The 15994-nt window shown below is 39.6% G+C and overlaps 2 protein-coding genes across 3 annotated transcripts in view; both read right to left on the bottom strand.

The window, feature by feature from the left end:
- sardh (sarcosine dehydrogenase) overlaps positions 1-1723 on the bottom strand; it is a 50482-nt gene extending 48759 nt beyond the window's left edge. The window contains exons 1-2 of the mRNA XM_044333454.1: positions 1463-1723; positions 88-277 (exon numbers count right to left, since the gene is read on the bottom strand). Of these exons, the coding sequence (XP_044189389.1) occupies positions 88-272 (185 nt within the window). The 5' untranslated portion in view covers positions 273-277; positions 1463-1723. The remainder of the gene's footprint in view (positions 1-87; positions 278-1462) is intronic.
- Positions 1724-3556: 1833 nt separating this feature from the next.
- On the bottom strand, positions 3557-15791 carry cercam (cerebral endothelial cell adhesion molecule). Of its 2 annotated transcripts, none has more exons than XM_044334270.1 (12): positions 15013-15791; positions 13137-13247; positions 12114-12231; positions 11745-11879; positions 10825-11029; positions 10504-10623; positions 10199-10275; positions 9654-9760; positions 8654-8786; positions 8235-8362; positions 7625-7828; positions 3557-5558 (listed from the first exon to the last, which is right to left on the bottom strand). In XM_044334270.1, exons 1-12 carry the CDS (start codon positions 15213-15215, stop codon positions 5324-5326), a joined length of 1776 nt encoding a protein of 591 aa, XP_044190205.1. In that variant the 5' UTR covers positions 15216-15791; the 3' UTR covers positions 3557-5323. The 2 variants fall into 2 exon arrangements, with proteins under 2 accessions (XP_044190205.1, XP_044190206.1); XM_044334271.1 differs by lacking the exon at positions 15013-15791 and adding an exon at positions 14921-15006.
- Positions 15792-15994: the final 203 nt, after the last annotated feature.

The following is a 15994-nucleotide window of genomic DNA, read 5'->3' as shown; positions in this document are numbered from 1 at the left end:
AAAAAATAATAAACCACCATTTCCACAGAGGATTATATATAGCAAACACTCCCTCCATCCATCCATCCATCCATCCAATAAACTAACCTGGGTAAAGGTTTAGTTGGCCCAGATGAGGCTCCATCATCCTGTTTGAGTGTCTTCTCGTAGGGGACACTTTTTTCCTTGGTGTGTTCTGAGCTGTAGGACCGAGCGCTTGTCCGCCACAAGGGAGAGAGAGGAGGCCGCACTGAAGACACCAACCGCCAAACTGCACTCCCTACGAAGGCCATTGCCCCTGTGGACAGTTAGAAGACACAAAGGGACAGAATGACTCTCTAGATGTATATTGCAGAGTGCAGAATATCCAAGGTTTCAGAACAAAGTCATGCCCAGCATAACTAGTTTCAAAGTTATTCACAAAAACATGACACATGCTTGTATACAGTATTCTTGGTATGCCATATTCTTAGTAATTAAATATTCAAATCCTAGCTTTGTACCGTTACACAAAATTGACTGTTTTGTCCATCACATGGTAGAAAAAGTTCAAGTCAGGTAAAACAGGATGATGGCCTGGTGGGTTTAGATGTTATTAAACTCCAGTTCAAGTCAGCAAAAACCTGCCCTGTGTCCCAGATTTCTACACCAAGGTTGCAAGTCTGCAGCTGGCTGCAATCTAAACTCCAAAAAAGCATGGTAGCCACTAAATAACAAAATTCCTCTACGGAGATCAAGGTCCATGGTGTTACATTATCACTAAAAAAATACTTTAACTGCAACTTCAATGTGGTCAGTGAATAAGAATGTTTGCAGACCAGCATCAGGTCCTGACAGGGAACATCTGTTCCAACTTAGCCACCCTAACTTTACTCTGAGAATTAATCAGCTGATGTGAACTCAAGTCAAGAAAAAGAGAGAAAACATGAGATTGCTTACTTTACAAAACTGGTATTACTCTGACAAGCCTGCTTGCATATTTGAACTGACCCTAAGGCGTTTGGCATGGCTAGCTGGATAACCCCCACTGTGGACTTCAACCTCTTCATTTGTCTTGGCTTTTGTTAGTTCAAACTTATGCAACCTCCAATATTTTGAACAGGAGGATTTGAAAAAATAGCAGCATACTGCAGATAAAGTGTGTAGAAACGGGTGCAGCAACATCTCACACCAGCTGCCTCCCGCGCGTCTTGAGAACAGAGTTTTAATTGCATGTGCACAACATCCATGTCACTTTATTGCACTTGAGTAAAAACAATAATATTGACTTGTATCATAGAGCAAGCACAAATAACGGGCTGCATACATTTAAGCGTAGAAGCTACAGCCCAAAATAACAAACAGCCTGCGCAGCTGCAAACAGTAACGTGGCATAAAACGCTGCATGTGACCCTTCACACCGACCAGCTTAGTTTTCAACCGACGTAACCAAACCTGCACGTTGCATGTTACTGTAACTTTAGGTTTCCACAAGCACACTTACAGTCGGTTCCGGATGTTAGTAAATCCGCTCGACGCGAGATGTGAGGAAGCAGAAACCAGTGTATGGGCAAAAGGGGTCCGAGTCGCGGGTAAAAATGTCCGTATAGTTGTGTAAATCAGAGAAAGAGCCTCAAAATGTGTCCTAGAAGCTGTAGATCAGTTAGTGCAGTTAGCAGCTGGCTGATTGCAGGCGGGAGTGTAGTTCCTGCTTTCACCTCAGTGAGACCAGTTCCCCCAGTGCACTGCAGGCTCATAGACATAAAAAGCAGCAGAGGGCGGGCAGTTTGGTAGCCAGTAGTAGTAGTAGTAATAGTGGACGGTTAAATAAGGTCACTTGGTGTTGGTCACATGCAGCACACAATGCCAAATACTGCACAATTCAGACACATTTCAGTCTGCTGACTGATCAAACCATGAATAGAAACCAATGGCTACATGAAAGAAAAATAACTTCAAATTTCTAAAACCATCATGCATGTGGAAAAGGTCAGGAAAAGGTCAGCAACAAAACTTTGAAAGACACTGGTACACATGAAGAGTACAGGGGGCAGCTCAGAGATTATATGGGGTGATAGTTCCTGTGGTTTGCTCTTTTTAATCCTTTGTCATTTCAATTGTCATAATTGTATTTTAATTAGGGATTTGTTAAGATTTATTTGCACGGATTTACCAACCATATACTACTGGTTAAGTCTGTGTGTGTGTGTTCGAGGTGCATAAGGGAAGCAGCTGCAGTTTAAAGTCCTCGAGGTCCAGAGACCCAGCCAAGCAGAATTAGAGCATCAGAGCAACATAGATCATCATGTATGTAATGTTTGCATGTGTATGAGGCGCAGTGGGACTGGGCACATATAGTTGTGGTGATCTTGCAGTAGGGGATTAAAGGCTGAGGAGAGAAGACAGGAAATTCATCCACCCAAAACAAATCTGCCGAACACAGTAACTCAACATTATGAAACCTTGTGCTCTGTAGCCCTGAGCCATTTGTGTAGTTACTCTCACTGCCAAGTTGACTCCTTCAATCCCCACCTCCAAGCCAGCAGCCAATAAGGCACTGAGTTTATGTTCCCTCCTGTGTCAGGAGGATCTCTCCAGTTCATACAGCCTGGAGCAGGTCAGAAGCTGAATCTATGAGCTGCAGCTAGTCCCTCTATTTTATGGACATGCTTATGTCACACTGTACATCTGGAACTAAAAAAAATTGTCTACAACAACCGTTGAACCTAGTCATCTTCTTGCAACAGCAAGTTTATACAGTATGCACATACGTTGTGTCTGATGTTGCAGGCTTCAGGAGAAATTAGGTCGTGTAAACCGGATAGATTACTGAATGTGCAGGCAGCTGAGGTATGCTTAGGTGTCATGTACTTACACCTATATATACTGGATGTATCAAGTGCTTGTGTGCATAAAAAGAGAATAAAAAATCCGGATGATACCAATGTATGATTAAAGAAATAATGGTTTATGTTCTGTCCTGACAAAAGTATTATTAGTGTATAACAAGACTATTTTTCTTGTATAATCTGTGAATATACAGCAAGTCTTGACTCTTGCCATTGTACTTGATTTGTTAAACCAACAAAAAAGGTTGAAGCTGTTTGCGAACAATTGAGGCAAACCCCTCATTACACTCATGATATCACACTAACAAAGGAGCTGAGTACACAGAAGCTGTTGTGACTTGTTACACTTTCACAACAGTAACAGGACAAACAGACTCCCTGTTTTTTTTTTTAGTAGCTGTGGCATTGAAAAAAACTTTTCATAGAAAGAAAAGTTGACACCACACACAGACTTGCACTACAAAGGTTTTTAGAGCCCTTAATTTTTAACAATGACTGAGATTGATACAATGTTTGAAATACGGTTTATACAGATTGATTAGAGTCAGCAAAATGAAAAAAATCTGCAACTATGTTTTCAAAACTGTTCATGAAATCCAGGAAATTCTACCCTGCTTAGACTAGTTTGTCATGTATAATGACATCATTCCCTCTTGTGGTGGATTTTTGTCAGTACATCTGATTTAATTCAACTTATACATAAATACTTCTCTTTCCACAGAATGAAATGCAGAACCACATTCAGATAATGAGGTTTAAAAACTATTTTTTATTAACATTTTAAAAGTTTGCTTTACAGTTATCCTAACACCCAATTTCATGACATTTGAGTAAAAATGAATCGCTCAAAGACTCTGAGAGAGGCAGAAAAGCCATTGCATTTTGATTGCATGCTGTACATCATATTGTGTGACTCATCCGTCAACCACAACCAATTAAGACGCAACAAATAAATTAAGACATATGCAGGAAAAGCAACACTAATAGTAACAGATAGAAAACGAATGCATGAAACCAGACTAAATGAAATATAAGTATAGTGTAACTTGATTGTTGTGATTTAAATCCACAAGAGACATCGGAATTAATCAGTTACTTGCATTGCAACCCTGTCCAGGCAACTTGTCATTCCTAGATTGAAAAGGATCCCAGTGATATTACAAAAGGTTGTTTTAAAAGCTGTGTTTTAACATGACTTGAAAAGACTTCTACTACAACATGTGTGGAACAGTTTATACTATTTGGGTTTGGGTTACATCCTAACACAGGATGGAAAGTATCTGACTCTGTGAGGCAACACTTAAGAACAGATGAACCGATGCCACCCTCTTACACTGCCCATTCATACCTTGACATCTGCTTATTTTATACAAATAGTAGAGCACTCACAAAATAGTTTACTTATTTCAGTTGAGCATGTCTAAAGTAGTCACCACACAAAAATGTTTCCACTGACTTGTCAAATCATTGTGCAGTGTCAAAAATATGCACATTTAGACAGCCTAAAACCATATACAGGCATTTTGTTTCCAATGAGTGTTGAACTATTTCAACATAAATTTCCAGAATACTGAAATTTTTTTATGTAATGTCAGATATACTGCCAGTATACTCTTCTCTTGTAAAGGTATGAATAATTTTATTTCAATAACTAAACAACACCATTTTGTGGTCTATATAAACATAAAAATAAAAAACCTGTGAGTAAAACAAGACTTGGTGGGAGTCCTAGTATTATATATCCTCTGAAAAATCCAATTTTTGTTGCTAAATGTGAATGTAAAAATATTAAGACACAGCCATAAGATATAAAAGAGTTCAATGAGTCCATGTTATTTCAGTTTATCAATTACTGACTTGACGTAAAAAATAATTTTATAGAAGCTTAAATTGTTCAAATGCAAACATTCAATGTGTTAGTTTCATTAATAAAATACTTCCTGAACATAATTTGTGCCACTGAAACAGTCTTATACTGTCCATAGAAACCATGAGGTACATCATCATTAAACAAAGGGAAATATTAATGAGCAACTTTTTTGTACAATTACATCACTTTGTGTAGGAAGACATGCATGAAAGGAGAAATGTATAGACTTATAGACTGTAATTAGCATTATAAACATGCAATCATAGGAAACACACGCACCATCACAAATACACATTCAACCAGAAATGTTCTTCCGTACTGTATAAACTCTCAGAATGTTAAAAAGTTAAAAAAAAAAAAAAAGGATCTAAAAAGGTGGATTGTTCTTGAGAAAAATCTGTTGTGCAAGTTCCAGCATCCGAATTGCTAAGACCCCCCAGAATCTTAGCACCACTATCATCCTGCGCCATACGCTTGCTAACATTCTTTGGAGAAAAGTCCAGTTTAAATGGCACTGAGTATGTCAGTGGCGTGACACAGAGCGGACTGAAATAACGTCTGAGAACACTTTTTCCTCTCAGCATCTGTCTCTCTGACCTCGTGGCCTTTTGACCTGCAAGCTCTCCACAGCCACGTCTGCTTCGCACTAAAGTTCATCCTTGTAGGAAGCTGAGAGGATCTCGGGTGGCGGGGCAGCCCCTTTCAAGGTCTTGTGGGAACCCCTCCAATCGGTGCGTACTGAGTCATCGTCCCACAGAGTCGACGTTTCCGTGTCGCTCACCCACTGGGGATCACCGGCGTAGTGACACGGCTGGACCAGGAGGGGGCGAGTACTGAAGGCTTGTAGGTTTCTGTTAGGGAAATGGGACTTGTAGTCCTCACTGCAGAGAGAGAACAATGATAGAGATTATATAGATTAGAGACTTTAAAACATTTAGTAATGTATGTTAAATGTATGTAACTGCATCATGGAGGAAATGTAGACTTTAGATGTATAGATGATAATTCTCTGTGGGAAGACTTTTCCTACAATGCAGTGTTAATCAATGTCTGTAATATTTTGGGCCTAACATGGAATACACTGATTTGACAAGAGATGGAGACAGAGGCTGATTTTCAAAAGGCAGTCAAGTCACTCTAATGGCGACAGCAGGACCAATGTGCGGTATGCATTCTTAGCGGACTAGTCAAGCATATCAAATTAGAATCACAGAGGTGAGGGAGAAAGAGAGAGAAAAAAGAGAAAGTGGGTTGGCTATAAGCCAGTTTTCCACACATGACAGAGCACAAGGATACCGCCAAGCCTTCTGGTTTACAGGCCCTTCAGCCCAAGTTGCATTTCATCTCATACACTCAGTGACTCATATGTGTCTCATTTACTCTGCTAGATCATCACTGTGGTATGATGAAGAAAGTTGTCCAGTTGGAGATAATCTCAGGGATAGAAATGGGGTCAGAGTTGCATACAGATGCAGTAGGAAAAAACAAAAAAAAAACCAACCAAGACAATAACCACAAACTACAAACATCTTTTCTGAGTTAAGGGGGTCATGAGATAGAGGAGGCATTTGTGGAAGAAGACAGAAAAGAAGAAGAACAGCAGTATGCATTTCTGGACTGGTGGGAAGAATCAATTGTTGCTGTTTTGAGCTGTTAGTAGCTCTGTGAGGCTGCACAAAGGCACAGCGGTGCTTTGAGCTAAATGTTTTCATGCTAACATGCTCACAATGACAATGCTAACACACTAATGTTTAGCAGATATAATATTTGCCATGTTCACTGTCTGAGTTTAACATTTGCTAATTATCACTAAACACAAAGTACAGATGAGACTGATGGGAATGTCATTAGTTTTGGTTGTATTTGGTCAAAAACCAAAATGTTAGACAAACTAAAATTTTGACCTGGTGATGGTGCTAAATGAAAAGTTGAGAATTATTACAACATCTATGTCTGTACCAAATTTCATGTCAATCCATCCAATTGTTGTTGAGACATTTCACTCAAAACCAAATTAAGAACCTCTTGGTGGAGCAAGAGGAAAAGTCAAGGGACACAACATTTTGTGCCAATCCGTACAGTAGAGATACTTCACTGGATCAGTGAAAACTCTGAGCTGCTGGTGGCACTAGAGGAAAAGTAAGAGGATCACCAAAGTCACTAGGATTCTTCCTCTGAGGACCATCAACGTCTTTTCATGACAATCCAGACATTTCGCTCAGACCGTAGCGGTGGCCTGACTGACCGACATAGCGTGGTGAAAACATCAAAAGCAAGTCTGCCATAAACACATGTGAATAACCTCTGGCTGTTTATCTGGCAACCACACTGTGTCTAAAAAAAAGTGGCCATCGTGGCCATTCACACTGCCAAAGATCCAGACAACCAATGTCAATTTCCAGCTACAGTGAAAGACATGCTGCTGTGAAATCTGTACATCATGAAAAGAAAAATGCCCAGAGAGATTAAAATCTCTTTTGAAATGTTTTCTAATTCAACTTGATGATCACTACACATTAAAACGACAGGAATAGAAATTGAGGCCAAAATCAACCTTACTTTCAAAGAAACTCATATAAGTAAAACAACAGACTTCATTATAGTTCTTCAATCTATAAACCCTATAAAATTTAAGCTAAACATATTATATGTGTACATGTTCATGCAACATCAAGATATGCTGTTTTTAGCAGTGATAGGGTCAGTTTTAGCTTTATAGGTCTGGCAGGAGAAAAGAATTCAGAGCTTACAGAGGGAGAGAACTGCACTGCAATATCAGTTTTACAATTTAAGTCACTAAATGTGAATATGACTGAATGACTGGTAAAAAGGAAAGGTAAAGTATCAGACATGATATTAATATCAGTGAAGCCATGGAAAAATGATTAAAAGAAGAATGGTGAAGTGTGCGCAGAGTACTTGCAAGTGTAGACACACGACTACTTACTTGGGATGTTTGTCATACATGATGGGTAGGAATTCATCGACAGGCAGCATCTTGGAAAGTGGCTCAGCATTGAGCAGTTTTTGGGCTCCCTGCAAGGAGATGGCGTAGGACAGAGTCCAATAAGAGTAGTCGGCCACCACCAAGTTACGAACGTTCTCCACTGCCTCCTCTTTACTAGGGTTCACCTGCTTCCTGCCAAAGTATCTGTAGCAACATAAAGCCATAATGAGCAAAAAAGAAGATGAAGAAGAACAAAAGCAACAGAAGAAGAAAAAAAAGCACAGGCTACTGAAATCTGTTGCAATATTGCTGTTCTTTGGTGTTGGCAATCATTTTCAAAGATTCTTTTTTTTGCAGCATTTGTTCTGCATATGTGTCTGAACATTTCCAGAGAACCATGACAACCACAATACACACAAAGAAAATAAACTGATACATTTCCCATCCCCCTGCTAGGTGCATACTTTCAAAATGCTTTTATCATGTGTCTGATCCACTCAGCATGATTCCAACTCAAATAATTTGTTTCCATGTCCTGCAAAACAAGAATAGCAGATACACAAACGCATAGGTCTGAACTGGTATGCAAGTAGAATAAAACATATCTTACATGATGTCCCAGTCCAACTCCACCTGCTCCACCTCCTCCATCAGTCTGAGGACTCGTCGTTTAAAGTTGGCCTGGAAACGGACGTCGTCCTCAAAGACTAGTGCTTTATCCATCTGCAGATCCACCATCTGAGGAGAATGAAAAACATCCGTACTACTAAAAGCCTGAAGAGATCAGTAGAGTTCGGTTTTGACAGCTGGTTTCATTTTGGATCTATTCTCTCCTCTCTCTCTTTTTATACTAGCAATGATAAATGTACAAACTATTCATGTAACTATTTATATGTATGTAATACTACATGCTACTTTGCTAAATGGGAAAAGCCTGATCTACCTAGAAAAACTGGAGTTTTAGTTCTCAGCTGTTAATAATTTTTGTTGCTTAAACTTACAAGTATTAAAAAAGTTGCATCATCGTACCTCCTTCCAGATGAAGAAATGGCTGAGGAAGCAGCCCACCTCTCCTTTGGTCAGTGTGCGTCCAGAGAACGGGTCATAGTAGCCTGGTAGCAGGTCCACACCCAGGATCTTGATGTCACTGCTGTTCAGTGCACTGCATACACACACACACACACACCCACATTTTCCTAAATAATCACAGATAACATCAGAGAGAAATATGCTCCACCATGTACAACCCCACAGTGAGTAACTCCATCTTCAGGTTTATGGTTAAATGTTGCAAATGAGATTCGAGTTCCTATAACCATCTTTTTTTTTTCTTTTTTTACACTATGATCCAAATGAGAAAACCCCCTAGTTGTGTACATACTGTATATGGTTTACTTAAAGCCATAAAAATACATATTTTTTGTTATAACTGCCTTCATTAAGACTTCCCTCAAAATGTGATTATACCTTTACAATGACCTTAAAGGAAAAACATGAACGATGAGCTGAATTAAATTGTTACATCTCTTATGACAGAAAACTATGGAAATAGATAGAGAGGGAGGACACAAGAATAAGGGAAAAAAATAATAATAAGACACTGAGAATGAGTTATAACCTCAAATTCAGGAGGAACAACACAGATTAAATTCTTTAAATCTTTGACAGATAATTGAACAGTCATAGCGATTGGCCCCTTGCCGCACTATGAGCTTGACAGCAGTAAGCAGCTAAAAATAGACAAATGGATGGAAACTTGTACTTTGGTTGTGGTCCATTCATGTTCTATCGTTTTACATCAGAAAAATATATCTTAAAAATAAGATATTGTCCTACTAAATATCAGGATACTACAGATAACCATGAATTAAACTAAACCATGAGCTTATGTATCAATGCCATAGATCAATACACTGCAATAGCTCCTACTTTTCTTTTCCTCTCAGCAACCACTCTGCAATCCTACATTTCCTCTCAGTATCTGTTATTTCTCACTTGTTCTCCCTGTATTGAGTCTTTCCGTACTCACTTTCCATCCACAGCGTCTACCACCTTGACGTCGATCTCCAGCTCATTCAGAGAGTACAACATCCTGTCTCTACGGTCAAGACGGCGTCGCAGATTGATCAGGTAAATCTGCGGAGACAAGGACAAACTGTTTTTTGACTCTGTTAACTGTCATAACTGCTGTGCATATTGTTAATTCCCATATTTGACCTCTGCAAACAAGTCTACTGTATATTCTGTGCTTTCCTACTCCGTGAACATCCATCCAGCAAAACCTTTTCAGTAATAACAGGCTTCACATTCTGAATCATGAAAACAGCCTAAAAAGCCTAAAAAAGTAGAACTTATTCCTATTCTTTCTATTTATAATCAAAAGCTGATGTCCAGAGAGGCCCGACTCCAGGATTCTGATTATTACCATTCAAAAGAATGAGAGTACATAAAAATCACAATGTTTTTTCACAGATGCTGAGGTTATAATGTTGCTCGAAAGAAAAAACTGTTTGATGGATTCTGTCTCTTAAACTTACAACATCCCTACCAGAAAAATAATGGAGAGTCTCTTACCTCGTCAAAGCCCATGAGGTCTCTCTGTTTGGGGAACAAGTGGACGTAACGAGAGGGGTACATGCGAGGACCATCAACTGTTCGACAAAGAGGGGTCACAGGTAAGAAGAACATAAAATAGCTAAATATATCAACCAGCACAGCATGAACTCGTGGAGACAACTTGTGATCCATAAGACAAAGTTTAACAAATGAGTGCTGACTGTTGCCTCGCTTCCTTGTTTAACTCTCTGTCAGTGTTTGTCTTTATGTAAAAAGGGAAAATGCAGAGAGAGAGTCAAATAGTGAATACAGTAAGTTCTTACTGAAGGACTCCAGATGGACATGGACGAAATTGAGACGATCATCTTCCAAGGTGTGGTGAGGTTTGGCCGGGATGTTCAGGTAGCCGTAACGTTCCTTGTTACACAGGTACATCTGTATCTCTGAGCAGCATCAAAGATGAATCGATCAATAAATGAATGAATCAATGAATCAATCAAACATTGTTATGTAAAATCCTGGGATTTTTAAGGCTTGTACTCAAGTCTGACACATCCCCATTCCTAATCCCCCACATAGTAAGCGTACCTGTCTTTAAGTGGATGTGACTACAAAAATATAACCACAAGCAAACGCTAACGAACCTGCAGCCCGGCAGGAGAAGGCGAACACAATGATGTCATCGTAGGGCCAGGAGTACTCCTGATGAGGAGGGTAGAAGGCCAGTTTCTTCATGCCCTCCTTCCTTAAATCCAGCAGCATGGTGGAGTGGACCATGGGCACAGGGAAGCAGCCCTGTCTTTGACGGTGGCGGGTGGGGAAATACTCTGCTGTTCGACGATAATATCCCTGAGAGAGCGTTGAAAATAGAAAATATGTCAGGACAAAATATTGTTAACAAAACTGTGGACAGCAGATGAAAATTAGTTCTAACTCTAATGGTAACATTTGTATTTGATATTGTACATGGTAAATATCAAAAGATATACAATTAACAAGTTACATCTAAATACAAATGTTTATAGGTGGTTGTGCAATGATCAAGTGCATGTGTTTGAGAGGTTTTAGCAGTGCACTTTTCCCCTGCAAATGTTTGGTGGCTCGTTCAAGCTAAGGTACAGGACAAGAAGTGTGTTTATGTTTGTAAGTTAGATAAGGAGACTTTAGCAGAAAAACTCATGTGGGTTGTTGCTCAGAATCTGTGGCTCTTGTGTTGTGTGGCAAGATGCTATCAGGCCCACTGTCACCGTCTGCCTATGACTGAACACCGTGTTATTGCTTTATTCAATATTTATTCAAGATTTGCTAAATCGAAATGAGGACTATGTAGGCCGATGGCGGAACAATATTTAATCAAAGTAATGTAAAACTAGGGGGTGCAATCATGAAATCAAAGACTTTAAGATTTAAATTTCTCCCTTTCGGTTTCTGTTTTTTTCTCAAAGGAGAACACGGGACAAGTGATTTACAGAGCAGATATGTGTGCTGTAGTAGATAAAAAAAACGAGTTTCACACGGTTTTTCTCAAGTGTTTGCTTCCAATAGACTCCAAAGTGTTGCTCACCTGCGGAGTTATACCGCACCAGTAGTTGGAGTACGCACCCGGAGAGTCTAACATGGGAGCAGTGACTGACTTGTTCTCTGCTATCAACAGGTTGAGGGTGTCTGGGTTGGTGAGGATATTGTCTGTGTCAGCAAACTGAAATGGAGACACAGAGTGACAAAAGAAGATGAAGGAAGGAGAGGAAAATGGGAGAGCGACTGTCGTGTCAGATCTCTTGCGTCTTTTATCACTGGAACAATAATCATTGCCAAAACGTTCTCGGAAGAAATAACAGCCGCAAAAGAAGAAATAACTTTGGTGAAATGAAGCAAGGGAGGAACTGATATGAATCTTTCACTGTAATCCCAAGACAGAGATTTTCCATTGTACCAGGATGTAGTCAGCCCAGCGTTTCCTTGCAAAGTTGAGTGCCGCCTGCTTCAGCTTCATCACATACTCGTATCTGCTGTTGGGCCAATGCTTAGGACCCAGCTCTCCTGCATAGGACCTAAGACAGACAGAAAAAATGTATGCTAACATATATACTAATATGGTATATTATTCTTATTTGCCATTTTCTCATATTTAATAACTGATTGAGTTTGGCTGAAGGGTCTCTAGACCAAGATACCTTTCCTAAATAAATGATATAGATGTAGAAAATTCAGCCAGCACTCTCAAATGCTTTTCCATGCAGAATTTCAAAAGAAAAAAAGAAATGCAAAAATACAAAGAAACCTTGTAGGATGTGGGTAAATCTATTTCTGGGGGTAATTATATATGCAGTTAAAGCTGTATGCACAGCTGAGCTATTGCTATACATACAAAAACTGGACATTCAGGGGAAAGGATTAACCATATTTTTCACCTGTGCAGACATTGTTTGATGTATCCACAGATAGAAAAGCATAATATCAGTTATAAGGCCTGTACATTTACACTACGATACATAATAATGGCACAAATGATGAAGACCGACATGTGAAAAGATGTCATGGCAGTGGATTAAACATAAAAACATTAGAAAGAATAAGATGGAAGTTATGTTTGATGTTTGATAGAGGAACAAAGTGCATAAAAAGATGTACAAAATAGAGCTGGACTGACAGCTGAAGAAGTTGAGTGACTGCTAGCAGACTTGTGTCAGAGACAGTGTGTGTCTGACATACACAAAATCTTCCACTACTGGCCTCCTCAGCTCACAAAGATGTCCAGACAAAGTAACATGCACAGACAAGCAGGGGCGTGCTGCATCATTTCTGATTATGCAAAGTGAAAATAATGGTTATCTTTCATCAAAACAAATGTGTTTCTCAGTGTTCACAGTGCATAAAGACACAATGACAAAGTGCAGTTTTAAACTGGACTGTAAAAAAAAAAAAAGGTTATCTTTATTAATATATTCTGACTTACGTGGGATGGTCCATCGGTCTCCACTCAACATAGTGGTAAAACTTCTGCATGACAGTAAGCCACTCTTTCAGCACGGCGGTGGTGTTGTCTGTGTTGTGATCCGTGGCGGCCCTGAGGAGCACAGAGAGGGCAGGTTGTAAAATAAATGCACTGCCCCAAAACTGATGATCTAACTGACTAAAAATGTTTCAACTGTCAGTGTGATGGAGTGCAAATTGGACACAATTCTCTGTTTTTGAGTAATGCTTTGAAAGCTGATGTGCCAACACCACTTTGAAAAGCATCACTAGAATGGAAAAGTCAGAGTGAAACCTTTTAGATCAGGATTTTACATCATGGTGACTGTGTGTAACTAACTGTTAACCACCAGTAATTTCACTTCTACTTAAGAGCTTAATATCTTCCACAGTAAACGTTTACTTGAAATTACAATAAATACCCTGAGGCTATGTAAATCTGCCAACCATCAGAGATTTCGCAATGCCGTTTACGTCGTGGTATTTCTTCCTTTCAAATCTCTGGGTGTATATATGTAAAGTTGTAAATCAATACGCAGGAACACTCTATCCCAATACCAGACTGAGATGAATCATTTTGTTTTTGAATTATTTGTCAGGTGTTCAATTTGCTGGCTCAGTGGAAAACAAACATTTCTGTCTAGTTACTTTAATACATTCACATCTTCTCAACTGATTTTCAGAACATTTACTTTATTATGACATATAATGATACTATCATATAAAATTACATACTGTATACTGTAAAAGAGGTTTTTATCCATCCCTAGTGGAAAGAGTAGTGTAATATCCTACACCCACTCCTGCTCTGAACACACCACCTACAATATCATTATCACCTAAATACAAATTAGATGACACATCTTTGCTGTTACTACATCATTATTCAACGTAGTCATGTTATATGATCCTTCCTGTGTACTTCCTGTATTTAAATTTAAAGTAAAATACACTTTCAATGAGATCAGGGTTAGTATGACACATAAACTACACCAAAGAGCAACAGAGGAATATGCAGCATATTTAACATACAAGGACTACCGACTGGGGTCCCTGGGGACCCCAACAATAAACTACTGTAAGAAACAACCATCATACAAAATGTTAACTTCTCAAAACAAACACAGATTTTATTATTATTTTAGGGTTAGGGTTAACCCTTTCCCAGCACACCCCTGGGAAGAGCAGAATTTAGGGTCTTCGACAGAGCACATGAGGAAATCTTTGTCTGCTACATCTGTGTCTGTCTCATTCAGAATGACTAACAGAGAGCCCCCACCCCCTCCAGACAGTGTGTGATACTTTAAATTATGACCTATGGAAAACATTGACTCAGTAAGTAGTTCCATCTTTTAAAACTGCATAGGTGAAATTGGATGCTTTTGACTGGGGTCCCCCAGAACCCCAATACATTGATATTTTAAAAAGCAGAAAACAATGATAGTAAGTCATAAGGGAACAAAGTGATTGACAAAGTCATGAAAGATTAGAATAAAACACCTGAGATATGACAGAAAGTATACCTCTGGGGTCTGCGAGTGCCCCAATCAGTAGGATTATGGTTAATCATTAATGTTAGACATGTTTTTTTGAAAGTATTCCTAAGAAAACCCAACAAACTACAGACTACATCAAATGTCATGCAATCCACAGAAGAAAATGAGTGTGGCGGAGTGAGAAGCAGCCTGGAGTGTGAAAGGCACAGAGGGGACAGAGGAGGGGGGTAGGACTCTGTTGCTTTCTCAAACTAATTTAAATGCCATTGACCTTTTGAACGGCTGCTATAGTCGGATAAAGAGCCCTGTACAAACAGCCCTGGCAGTGCATGCAGTCCACAGCGTCCATGCAGGCAAACCCACCACACAGAGATGCGGTCTTTGGGGTAGCTGAGTCTCTCCAGAGCTCCGAGGTAGAACGGCAGGGAGTGAGCGGTGTTTCTGGCTATGATAGCGATAACCACGGTGGGAGGCTGCATTTTCGACTCCTCTGGATACTTCTCCTCCGAAAAGTAGCATTCTGCCTGGAGAAGCGAGGCCCCCAAAACTAGAAAGTGGAGGAACATGGTGGAGGCTGGTGAGACTTCAACGCAGCACGTAGCCGCTTGTATACGCGTCAGCAATCCAAGAAAAACTCCCAAATCTTTCAACCCCTCCTCCTACTTGTACGAGCCGGTTAGCTTTTTCCAGTGGCAAATCCAAACCCCAGTACCAGAGAGAGTTAAATTACAACTTCCGCCTTTTAGGCCTGTGGAACATAGAGGAGTTTGCCAACGTTATCCAGCAATGGAGGCGTGATTTGGCCAGGTTCTTCATGAATCTCCGTAGAGAGTGATGACATATCCTCAGTATGCACCAACCACTCAGTCAACAAACTCCACCAAGAGTGAAAAACAAGATCTCCTCAGAGTAATTAGTTTTAATCAGTTTAGCACAAGTAATCGCTGATAAATGTGTAAAATGGGTCAAAAGTAGCTCTTCTCTCCTTGTTATATATATATTTTTTTATCATAAGTCAGTATAAGTATAAAAGGCTGCAGTGTAGGTGTTTACATTTTACAAACACATCAAGCATGTATATTTTATGTTAGGTAGACCTGGTGAAATGTAATTTATAAGTGAGATGATGGATAAATGGTGTAGTAATATTAAAGGCTGCAGTATGTTATCAGTAAACTGTGATGTGTTCATGGCAGCAATGTCACAGATTCACCAGCAGAGGGAGGGTGTGAACCAAGATAAGACCCATTACTAAAGCTATCTGAGGTGTATTATGCTTTTTGTTGGGTAGTAATGGTGAAATATGCCACCTACATTTACTCAAAAACTGTACTTTATAGTATAG

The sequence above is a fragment of the Thunnus albacares genome, chromosome 18 (genome assembly GCF_914725855.1).
Source record: "Thunnus albacares chromosome 18, fThuAlb1.1, whole genome shotgun sequence".
Classification (NCBI taxonomy): domain Eukaryota; kingdom Metazoa; phylum Chordata; class Actinopteri; order Scombriformes; family Scombridae; genus Thunnus; species Thunnus albacares.
The sequence above is the reverse complement of the archived record's forward strand: the minus strand, read 5'-3'. Positions and strand labels throughout refer to the sequence as shown.